The sequence below is a fragment of the Falco naumanni genome, chromosome 2 (assembly GCF_017639655.2).
Source record: "Falco naumanni isolate bFalNau1 chromosome 2, bFalNau1.pat, whole genome shotgun sequence".
NCBI lineage: Eukaryota > Metazoa > Chordata > Aves > Falconiformes > Falconidae > Falco > Falco naumanni.
Window position 1 is genome coordinate 46,853,182 of NC_054055.1, and position 11,971 is coordinate 46,865,152.

The following is an 11,971-nucleotide window of genomic DNA, read 5'->3' on the forward strand; positions in this document are numbered from 1 at the left end:
CTATATAATGCCCATAACGTTAAGTTTATACAGACTGAATTTCAATTCTGAAATAGGTGGCAGGTATACAAGCTTGGCTTGGAAGCCCTGAAAGGCTTCAGACAAGACTTCTGGGCAGCCCGAAGGGGCTCAGGACTACGGGGTTTATGGCAGCAAAAGCCTTTCTGCCGCGGGCGAGGCCGCACCTCTCCGTCCCGGGACCCAGGCCATCCCTCTCGGCGGGTTCTGGTTGTAAGGGCCGACATCTGCTGTGTGTTTTACGGTGGCTCTAAGGCAAGGCTCATAACAACGTACTGGGCTGCTAACAAACGCTTCAGCTAAATTAAAAGAACGCGCAGCTGTCTGGGTCGCCAGAAAACTGAATTCGTAGTTCAGTCCAGTGATGTTTTTCAGGGATGAGTCAGCCCACGCTCGCTTTTCCTCGGGAGGAGGAAGACACCCCGCGCCGGGCCCCGCCGCGCCGCGCCGCGCAGCGCCGCCCTCCCGCCCGGGCTGGCCGCGCCACGGCCGAGCTTGCCGGGCCCCGTGGGCGGGCGCGGGGGCGGCCCCTTCCCGCCCAGCCTCCCGCAGCCCCGCAGGCCGCGCCGCCATGGGCTGCCGGCCGCTCCTGCTGCTGCTGCTGGCGGCGGCTTGCGGGCCCTGCTTCCCGGAGGGGCTCCGCGCCCCGCAGCGGCGGTGGCCGGTGCCTTACAGGTGAGTGGCCGGGGAGGGGGCCCGGCCGGTGGGGGAGGCACGTCCCCCCGGCCGCCCGCGCCTAACCGCCCGCCTCTTCCAAGGGCCGCCACCTTTCCCTTTGTTTTGTTTGTTTAATGTTTAGACTAAAAAGGCTGTGCATAGTTTTCTCTTTTTCATCACGGGGGTATTTGTCGCTGTCGGTGTTTGGTGTACTTCGCTCGCAGGTGTGGGGGAACGGGCGTGCCGGGCCTAGGGCAGCGCCCGCGCTGCCGGCGGTGGGATTGCAGCCCCCGGGAGTGACGGCCCTCGCTTGGAAGGTGCGCCTTTAATTCCCGTTCTAGCAGAAAGCTGCGATCAGGAAGTTGGGCTAGGATTTATTTTACTTTATTAAATCTAAATTTCATACTTCTGTTCGTGATACGAACTGGTATAAATCCCATTTGCTGCTCCGGAGCTGCCTCAGCCCCAAGGGCCTGGTGGCGCTGGGGAAGGCATAGGAGGGGACGCTGCCACGTTTTCCTGAGGCGAATCGCTCAGGCGTTGGCAGTGCTGGGGAGAAGGGCCCCCTCAGGAGAAGGGCTACGCTTGTGCGTGTATTTTGTGCAGGCTTGCTGTTTGCCAAGGGAGGTGTTAGCAGTGTTTAACTGCTATCAAGTGCAAGCCTGAAGTTTAGAGAGCCTGTTGCACAATTCCCAGCGGTTAGATTTTTATCTGGGGGTGCCTGAAGGAGCTGATCTTGCAGTCCGGAATCGTCTGGATTTTCCAGCAAATTCAGTAGTTGCAAGGCTGGGTCTCAGGTTCGTCAAAATTGGAGCCTGTTAGTGTGAAACACTCAGAAATGTGGCATTTTAATGCTTCTTAATGTGCTTGTTATTTTCTTGTCACAGGCAAGGTGCAGCGGGAGGGGAAATTGAAAATGAAAGGTGTGCAATTAAGAAACAGGACTTAAATGTGTGGCTGGCATAAGTCTTTGTTTTCTATAACTGTGTGTCCTTTTTCCAGCCATACTCGTTTATTTTTTTTTTCTTTCACACCACCCCAGGCAAAATAAAGGCAGATATACTGAAGTACCAGCAAGCTTGGAGAAGTCCACAGGCAAAATAAATCTCATCAGGGCTACTGGCCTCACTATGGCTCAGGGAATCATGTGTCCTTGAGTCATCTCATGGCTGGAGTACATTTGCCATTGAGTAGCCCTGCACAAGTGAGTGTGTTAGACTCTGAGGCTGTGCTCTGGGCAAGCTGTGTAAGCCAAGCTGTCTTGGTAACAGGAATATAAGAACCTTGTTTTAAGTGACATACAGTGAGTCAGTCTGAAGGAAGTTGGGAAAGGAAGACTTGTCAGAAAGGTCTTTTGCTGTTTGTATATAGTATGATATGTAAGCTGGTCAGTTTTTGAGGTTTAACAGGAGTGATGAATGGAAACAGTGATCCTAGCTAGGTTCTTAGACCTCTTTATCTAAAGTAGCATAGAGGAACAGCATATTTTTTCCCTGATGTTGGCAGTGTTCTAGAGTAAAAATAGCTCCATCTGGGGAGCTTGTACTGTGGAATAGTTTCCCAGAGCAAACCAGTCAATCCTTGTGTAGAGAAACCACTAGGAGAATGTTTTTGAGGCAGATCTCAAACCGTCCTCTACCCACCATCTATGTGTCTCTCATTTTGTGACTGTAAGTGACCCTTTGTAATATGCATCATTTCTGCACCTTCACTACCCAGTACTGTGTACAACACGACTTGCATTTTTGTGTCATTAAGTCCTGTTTCTACAAATGTGCACCTTGGCAGCCTTACGAACTTACATACACCGAGTGTTGCAGTGTCTGGATCACACAATCTGTCTTTGGTGGTGGCTGGACACTTGAGTTCTCCCACTCAGGCCCTTAGGAAGCCATGAGACAGTTACTCCAGCCATGAAGCTGTACTTAAAATTCTCTTTCTCAGTGCTTCTCTTTCTCAACACAGGCGCTTTGATTACCGTCCAAAAACTGATCCTTACTGCCAAGCTCGTTACACCTTCTGTCCCACTGGCTCTGCCATTCCAGTTATGAAGGAAGAGGATGTCATTGAAGTGTATCGGTTACAGGCTCCAGTATGGGAATTCAAATACGGGGACCTGCTAGGACATTTGGTGAGGTGATGCTTTTGTTTAACAAAGTTATACTGGCAAATTCAGCTGAATTCAACAGCAGTTGTCAAGAATGGGTGCTGTAAAGTTGGGATATGCCTGTGTGGAGGAGTATTGGAGCACACAAGCTAGGCTATCTATAGGAAAGATATCCAAAGAGCAGTAAGTTTCAAACAAAAGTTACAGAATTTAGTTCAGCTAAAGAGAAGAACATAACCAGCACTGTCGGTGGGTTTGAATGTGTTCCCTTATGAAGCTGCGTATTGGAGTGTTTTGTACACACATACCACTATGTTTTGGGTGTCTTTTTTTTCTGCACTAAGACTGCATCAAGGACATATTTATTTGTCTCCTACTATCAGATGAAATGCTTGCTTAGTGTATTAACTCTGCTGTTGTCAAACACATACATTTTCATGAACGTGGTTATCTGTCAGGAGTGGACAGCTAGCTGGTCAGAACTGTGGGTGATGGGGAGTTGGTTGCTTTTATGGTTCTTTCTTGAATGTTGTGATAAGCCTCCATTCATGGAGTCATGCAAACATGAAAGACTGTCAACTTTAGTAATATTTATAACTGTAGCAGCATAATTAAGCTTCAAAGCGTGATCCCTAATGAATAAAGAAATACTAATGTACATGAAATAGGAACATCAAAACCAAGCACACAGACTGAAAACTAGAAATAGCTTCAAATATTATTGTTTCTGTTGTTAAACTAAGGTTGAATATATGTATTTGCTATACAGTTTTGCCAAAGAAATATTTATTCCATTCCTTTTGTGGGTTTCATTACTAAGATCTGTTTTCAGTAATTCAGTTCTGCTCTTTATTTCTTTGATACCCCTGTGAGGTTAAGCAAGCTTGAGTTTTGGTGATGAGCTCCCACTGAGTACCTGTCTCCAAATAAATGAATTTACAATGGGTGGATAGACAACCACTGAGACAGTGTGACTCTGATAAAAGTGTGATACAATCTAGTATGTTGTCCATCAATGCTGCTGAATCCAAGATGTTACAGAAGCCTCTTCCTCTTTTCTCGCCCTGTTACACAACAGCTCCCAAGTGTCTTATCTTCTGTACAAGTCAAACTGAAGTAATTTTTATGGTAAAGGTTTTTTGTGGTGTTTTTATTTTTTCTTTTCCAGAAAATTATGCATGATGCTGTGGGTTTCAAGAGCTCTCTAACGGGCAAAAACTACACAATGGAGTGGTATGAGCTCTTCCAGCTTGGGAACTGCACATTTCCACATCTCCGGCCTGACATGGATGCACCGTTCTGGTGTAACCAGGGAGCTGCCTGCTTTTATGAGGGAATAGATGATGCACACTGGAAGGAAAACGGAACGTTAGTTCTCGTGACCACAATATCAGGTAGATTTCAGATGCTTTGGATAGTGCTAAATACATTGAAATACGAGTCAGCCTTGTCTTCATGTAAAACAGAATCTTTTAATTTATGTTTTGTAGGTTATTCGCAATGTTAGTCGCAGATGCTGATTTCTTTCAAATTGAAATACTATCCCTGCACGCTCTTTAATACAGAAAGTGATATGAGGCTGCTGGCTTTTGATCAACACACACTGGAGAGTTGTTAAATGAGAGTCATTTGGTGTTGCTGTACAAAACCACTTGAGTCTCTTGAGTGTAAAAATAGCAAAACAGCTTATACAGAACCATTATGCACTCTTTTGACATGGCTTCACCAAAACAAAACCTTCTATTGTGAAGTGGCAGATGACTGCTGAGATAGAAAAACTGCCGAAAATGTGTAAATTGCTGAGCAAACAAGTAAGGCGTATTTAGAAATAGTCTCAAATATAAAAATAATAATCTCTATTTCAGTCTCCCCCGCTGTGTCATAAAAACTGTGCAGATGTCCCCAGTAATAGGTCTGTCTCTTATGTTGTAGAACAAAACCAGGATTTACACCTCTAAATACATGGGTGATCACCAGAATAGCTTCCTGGTGTACACTGAACACTGAAATGCTAAAATAAAGAGGTCATTTAAATACAGTGAATGACTTATGAACAAAGTCTGCTGAGGACTTGGAGAGCTGCATTTTGTGTGATCAAACCCCCTTACTCTTGGAAGCTGGCATAATGTAAAAGGCACAATGGAGAGTCAGATTGCAGCTGGTGTGGTGTGGTGCTGTATGTTTGCCCACTTCTACCTTTAGCAGCTTTGCTGGACTCAGTCTCTAGACAATCTGTGCAGGGCTGCTATGAAATTCTAGGCTGTTCTTTAAGCAATGAAATAGCAGAGCTGCTTTCCTGTTTATGACTGAAGTCTTTGATGCCTGATATGATTGGATTCTTTTGTACAAATACCAAGTTCAATATTTTCATGGAGTTGTGGAAATTTTAATGCTTCCTGCCTGTGTGGATTGTTTGATGCCTAAGAAAGGTGAGGAGCTTTGTGGAGGTGTTGTTACAGTCTTCCTTGTCTCTCTTGCTTCCTCTTTACATGAAACTTGAAGGAAGGTGGTATCTCTGAGGATTTTGAATTGTCTGAATTTGATTAGGAATCTGAAAGTCACTGTGGAATAGGATGAATGGATGCAAACACAGATGGACAGCATCATGAGCTGAACTTGGTTCTTTCAGAGAGCAGGCAAAAAGCATCCCATCTTGTAGGAGAAGGTTTTAACATAGGAAACAGCTGGACCCACTTTGCCCTTGTGAGATCCTATAAAGCTGTTTGTCAGCAGTGTCAGAGACCACAGTGAAGCAACCTCTTTTCTAGAGCCCATCGGCCAGGTTAATGTTACTAAGGGGTGTGTTGCTTCTGTGGAACTAGGGCAGGAATATCCAAAGTCTGATTTTTGATTGTCTAGGCAGATTATCATGAAACCATGCATTAACCTGTAATATCTATGTTTAATTTAAGATGTTAAGTCCAGAACTTATATTAAGTCCATCTCGGTCTTGTTAGGAGAGATAAACCCTTTTCAGTAACATGCCTTACAGAATACACACTAGGAAGATAATTGGGTAGGAGCTGGAGAAGATGAAGGGGTCATGAAGGTCATGGCTTAGAACACTGTCACAATTGCAAGCTGTTGCCTGCCTGTGCCCTTTGACATATCACACAAGAAGAATCTGCAAAATTTGGTCATGCTGTGAATGTGAGGTCCTAGGTGGATCTGAGTCACAGATGGTTGTACCCTGTGCCATGACTGAGGAAAGACGGGAGGAGCTAGGCTGAGGTGCAATGCTAGCTAGGATTGTGGGAAAAACAAAAGAAAGAAAATTAGCCCTGTGCTTTAGCTCTGTTTTGGGGAGGCAGATGCATCACCCATAGGGAGCTACTAGAGATATGGGCTGAGTTAGAGATGTCTTCCTCATTCCAGTTGTGAAATCACTATCACCAGAGTACTCCAAACACATATTCTAAATAAAAAAGTATTCCTCAAGGTCTTGAAGTTTACTGGTCTTTACATCCCACTCATATTATTTGGCTCAGTTCAACTTTGCTGGCTGAGGGGCTGCTAAAACAGCAGGGTGTCTCAGTCCAGTTTGTTTTGTGGAGAGACATGACAGCTTCTGCCCTGATTTGCTGAATTTAGTTAAAACTTGAGAAAGTGCGGAAATGCCTGTTGCACTAGTGAGTGCTTTGTCAGCCTATCTGGTAGGTTGTACTACCTGCCCTGTTTGTCTACATGGATAAAACAAAAGGGGAACATCGTGGTTCTTTGATGTTTGGATGTTCTGGCATAGTAGCAGGAAATGCAACAGGAAAAGGAATTACAGTTTAAGTAACTTAGTTATAAATGTTTATTCAGTGGTGTATCATTTCTCCCTCAAGCCTAAGCCTTGTGTCTTAGTATGGTTAGGTAATGTTGCAGGTAAACTTTTGCAGAACCTGGAAGTAGATGGAAAATATTTTGAGTCATGTATTTCTTACCTTGTTTCTGTAATACTTTCATCTCTTACAGGAACCATGTTTAATGAAATGGCAAAATGGGTAAAATACGACAATGAGACTGGCATTTACTATGAGACCTGGACAGTTCAAGCAAGTCCTGACAAACAATCAGTAGTTTGGTTTGAATCTTATGAATGCTCTAAATTTATACTGAGAACGTACCAGAAGCTAGCTGACTTAGGAGCTGTATTTAAGAAGGTACAAACAAACTATACAAGCATAATTTTATTCAGTGGAGAACCTGTTTATTTGGGAAATGAAACATCTATTTTTGGACCACTAGGAAACGAGACATTGGCAACAGCTATAAGAGACTTCTACTATCCGTTCAAACCTCATCGGACAGTAGGAGAGTTTTTTGTGGATCTTTTAAAAATAATCGATCGTGTCATCTTGAATCATCAGTTTTACCTCTTCTACAACTTGGAGTACTGGTTTTTACCTATGAAGTTCCCTTATCTCAAAATAATTTATGAAGAGGTCCCTTTACCTGTTGGAAGCAAAACATCCTTTGGTGTGTAGTTGCTTACTGAAGAGCCGAACTTGCCCTTATGTCAGAATATCCTGAAGGATTTTGGACTGCTACCGTGATGGTATTATAGTGTATGTTTCATTGCTGACTGTAAAAGTGTTGTGGTGGGAAGGCTTTGCTAGACCACATGAAAGACTATGCCTTTTTTTCTTATTACCTGTGTAACACATTCATGAATGCTTCAGCATCTCTGGGTTGGCCAGCTTCTGTGTAACCATGGATAGCTGCTGCCTGAAAGTAGGCTGGTGTGGTGCCGCTTGGCTGAACTCTGTAGTGCCAGAGGGTGACTGGGAGGCAGCCCCCCCTGCTCTGGTTTCGGGTGCTCCCTGCATACACGGCCATGTGGTGGCAGATAGCACCTGGCCACCAGCAGGGGTGGGATAAGCATTACAAGGACCTTCTGGTCTGACCAGCTCAGCCAATCTGTGTGTTGGAGGTAACAAACCTGGGTGCCTAGATGTACCCAGTTCCCTCCACATGTGCCTTAAGTTGGTGGTTTTGTATTACTTTGGTCTGTACAACTGGGACCTATGAAGTGTACTCTGGTTCATGACAGTGGGAAGGGGCAGTCAATCTACTAGAGGATAGCATGGGTGGTATCTTTTCACCACTTTGCAGCCTTCACCTGCACTGTAAACACAATACAGATGGCGCTTCCTAAGGCTTGTGTGTGTTTTCTAGCACAGATAGAAGGCAAACAGCCTGTTTTGATGTCAACTTGAATGCATAATTGTGTTCTAGTGGTCTCCTGCCTTAAAGTCTGCTTGAGGCTTTAGTTAGGTCAGTTTCATAGAAGTCATGTTTATATAATTTTAAGTTTTTTTAAGAAGCATAGAACCCTTAACATGAAAAAAGCAATGACAGTTTGTGGGGTATATCAAAGTCACAGTTAAAAATTCACGCTTTGTCACAGATTTGCTGTAAAAAGTGATTGCAGCCCCTTACTGGCAGTGGTGCTTCCAGTAACGGTGCTGTGCCAGCAGCCATGTGCTCAAGTCCTGTTACAGGCTATGCCTAGAGCAGCTTGGACACTGTTCTTTTTAAACCCAACTGACGAAAGCCAAAGGGAACAGCAGCATTCTGGAGACCAGCGAGGTGCCTATATGCAAAAAAATACACCTGCAGCAGCATAATCGTCTCCAAATGTATGCGGCTCACTTTGTTGTTGTTGTGCTTGGTTTTTTTTAAACTAGTTGCAGAATGAGTTGTGCTCCTGAGGTTATCACTGCACCGTGGCTAAGCAGTAACACAGGAGCCCCACACTGCAGTGTCATTTGGCTTGAGCCAAGTTAATAGCCTGCTGCAGCCAAAGAGGAGAGGGCACTGTGATTTGATTGAAATCATAAGAATGGCAGAAAATTAACCTTTTTAAAAGTCACTAAAATGGATCAGTTGAATTGCATTCTCATGTAGTGGGATGAGCATGAAAGCTAGTGTGAGGGGAATGAGGTGATGAGAGCTGCTACTTAGTTCCACTGTGATGTGAAACTTCATCTTCTGCCTCAACTTGAAAGGCCTTTAATCTTTGCAGCCAAATTTATGAGCCCTTGCTTTAGCCAGCTGAGCTTTGGATTCTTCAGATTACCCTCCAAGAAGGTAATCCAGAAGGCACCGGAGAAGATAAAGGGGTGCAGCAAGCCTGTCCACAGAAGGTACATTCTTGTTGATGCGTGTTTTTATGACTTCGAAACCCTCAGCATTGTTGAACCTATGTTTATCTTCTCAGGAAAAAGCCTTAACCTCAAAACCAGCATCCAGAGCTCTGAAAAGGAAATAGGATCATGGAACCAAGCCAGTAGAAGCCCCAAAGGCTTCTTCTGTCTCACTTGCTGAAAAGCTTGTAATACTGATACAGCTGGAGACCTTTCAGAGCCTGAAGCAGATGCAGTGGTGGGGTAGGTCTCTGCTCAGCCTGATGGGCTGTTCATGCACTGTAACAGTATTTTGTCATCTTCACGTGGAACCCAGGGAGCCTATGCACCACAGTCACTCTTCCCCGAATAGTTGGGAGTATTCTGTGATGCGCAGTAGCTGAATCCCACATGTCAAAGCTGCCTTGTGCAGCTTGTAACGATCAAAAAGGTGGGTATTTGTGGACTGGTAGTATCTAGAGACATGCAACAACTGACATAGGTGACTGGTTGCAGAGGTAAAACCTTAAAGAACCCGATCAAAAATAGTGGATGTCTGTATGAAAGTAGTAATCGGTTTTCATGTCTGTGGTAAAACATAACTGCCTGGTTCTGTCATCAGTACAAGTTTATAATATCCTGGGCTTTTTGTACCTAAATAACAGCCCTTCTCACTTTCCCTGTATCATCTGTACAATCTGCTTAATTTAGCATGTTTTACTCTAACCCTAATACTCTGGATGGTACAGGGCATTGCTTCAAGGAGAAGCAGATACATCCTAGCATGTATTAGTTGCAAGTTAGAAGACAGTACATTTCTGGCAACAAGAAGAGACAAAGACAACTGGACAGTTATTTGCCAAGGATCCTGCATCCCTTCCAGGCAGAAGCAGAAGGAAGCAGCTGTTTTGAGACAGAATCTGCGAGAGTATTCAGTAGTAGGTCACACTGGTGACCGTTTGACCATTCCTTCACGCAGCCGTGTGTGTATATGCAAGTCTGTTTCATGTTTTGAACTCTATCCTCAGTTTAAAGCTACTGGTTAGGTGCTGTTGCTGAAGTGGACTCATTATTGCACTGGAAGTAGTTTCACTAGGATTTAGATGGAAGTTATCATCGAGTGTAGTGCTGTCCTGTAGGCAGAATCCAGAATCCTTGAGTTAGGCATATAGACTTAGATTCAAAATAATACCGAGGTGGTGAGCAGGCTCCTTTTGTTAGACAACCCCAGAACAGAACCATAAGGATTACACTTTTGTCACCTAAATAGCGAATGTTTGTGACATCTAACAGCTTGTATATGCCTGATAATCTGTAGTTTTTTGTGTCTGAAAACAAAATTTATTGTTTTAATTAGCTCAAGCATTTGAGGTGGATGTCTTCCTGCCAGAAGTTACATTGGGGGCCAGGCATAATAGGATCACACCTAGCATTTCACTCACAGCCAGCTGGTATTAGGACTTGCCTGATGGTAGGAACCAGGGGACAGTCCTAACTGCTGGGCTCAAGGACACGCTCTGACTTTCTCTTTTACCTGGCTCCACTGAACGTGTCACCGAGCTGTTACTCATGCTTTGAATAGAGGAATTACTGGTCACTTCAGACTGTGCTTTGTTCCGTTGCCTGCTTTTACACATGTTGCTGTTAAGGGTAATAATACACAATCATTCTGTAATACAAACATTTCCAAGTCTGCACAGGGGTCTTGCACAAAACTGCTTAACTTTTATACCACTGCGCTGCTGAGGGCTAACCCGCACTGCGCTCCAGGAGGGTTCTCAAGCGACGCAGTTCCTGGCTTGTCACACGGGAAGGTCCAATACAGCGTGTGGCTGCTGTTCCCCAAAGGGCTGTGCAGCACAGCTGGTATGACTGCTTTCTGCCTTCCCCCTCACAAATGTTCTGGAAAAGGAGAGCTGCTGCCTTCAGGATCATAACTTGGGATGGTGTCACCGAATTTGAGGTTCCTCTGGTTTTGAAGTCACCAAAACTAGGAAATAATATGAAAAGCAGAGTGGGCTTCTGCTCTTCCACTTACAACGGAGTCGTAACTGGAAGTCTAAAGCATAGCTCCACCCACAGCCCCCCTGCCATCAGCTGCTGGTTGCAAATCATAAAATTAGATAGCGAAAACAGACCTTACTGGCCACCTAGGGAACATCATATTTTCAGTCTAGGGAAAACTAACAGAATAAGAAGAATCCTCTCCCATGTCACATCACACTTAAAATTCAGTATTAATGGTAGACTCAGTCTGTGGGGTTCTGCGATTAAAAACTGTTACGAAGCAGATGCCTGCAAGCAATTTTTCAGCTGATACCATGCCTTGAACAGTTAGAGCAAAGCATGGCCTCCTGAAACAATTTATCTTGGAGGGTTCATACCACCATTGAGTCAGGATCCCTTGGAAGTGCTTGATGCTGTAGTCCATGGGAGAAGCGATTGTTCTAAAGCCTGCCTCTTTCCTGCTGCACTAAGGCTGTTGCATGTGCAGAGAACAGCTTTTGGGTGCCTAAGCCTCCCAGGGAACAAAGGATCCAGCCATCAGGTCCACAGGACTTCCAGGCCACCTACTTGCTTACTGTCAAGAGACTTCTGCTACGGAATTAGGAAATCAACCCTTTTCCTCCTTTCCCTCACCCCCAACACTAAAGCATTTGTTTGGGGGATGGTTGAGGGTGGCACTGTCTCTTAAATCTTGCCTTTTGAGGATAAAGCAGCAAAATGGTATAATGCTGCATGCACCAAAGTTCTTGTCTTACTAATGTTTAAACCAGGTTTTGAGATCCAGGCTGCCTGGTTGCCAGTTCATCGACTTCAATCTGGATTACATGGTTCTTTATCTTACATCCACACAACAGACAAAGAATCACAAGCCTTTCTCCTTACTCTTGTAACCATGACAGCTGATCTTCATGCAGGATCATCCTAAAATAGGAAACTAGGAGTTTTCTGTCATGCTGCAGGACTGGAAGGAACAGATACATTCCTCTAAAAGGTCCAGAGCTGTCCCGGTTCCTCAGCATTTTGCAAGGAAACACTATCTTACAAAAGCACAGGTGGAAGACAGAGCAGA

The 11,971-nt window shown here is 44.6% G+C and overlaps 1 protein-coding gene across 1 annotated transcript; it reads left to right on the forward strand.

Annotated features, from left to right (window-relative positions):
- Positions 1 to 551: 551 nt before the first annotated feature.
- Positions 552 to 8,402, forward strand: CLN5 (CLN5 intracellular trafficking protein). Its single transcript, XM_040584236.1, has 4 exons — positions 552 to 693; positions 2,641 to 2,806; positions 3,951 to 4,176; positions 6,743 to 8,402. The coding sequence occupies exons 1-4, from the start codon at positions 590 to 592 to the stop codon at positions 7,252 to 7,254; spliced, it is 1,008 nt and encodes a 335-aa protein (XP_040440170.1). The 5' UTR covers positions 552 to 589; the 3' UTR covers positions 7,255 to 8,402.
- The last annotated feature ends 3,569 nt before the right edge of the window (positions 8,403 to 11,971 follow it).

Bases quoted from the DNA above. Each gene is read 5' to 3' on its own strand.
- CLN5 (XM_040584236.1), top strand. From the start codon at position 590: ATGGGCTGCCGGCCGCTCCTGCTGCTGCTGCTGGCGGCGGCTTGCGGG. The intron at 694-2,640 runs GTGAGTGGCCGG...TTCTCAACACAG, and splicing joins CGGTGGCCGGTGCCTTACAG to GCGCTTTGATTACCGTCCAA. The intron at 4,177-6,742 runs GTAGATTTCAGA...CATCTCTTACAG, and splicing joins TCTCGTGACCACAATATCAG to GAACCATGTTTAATGAAATG.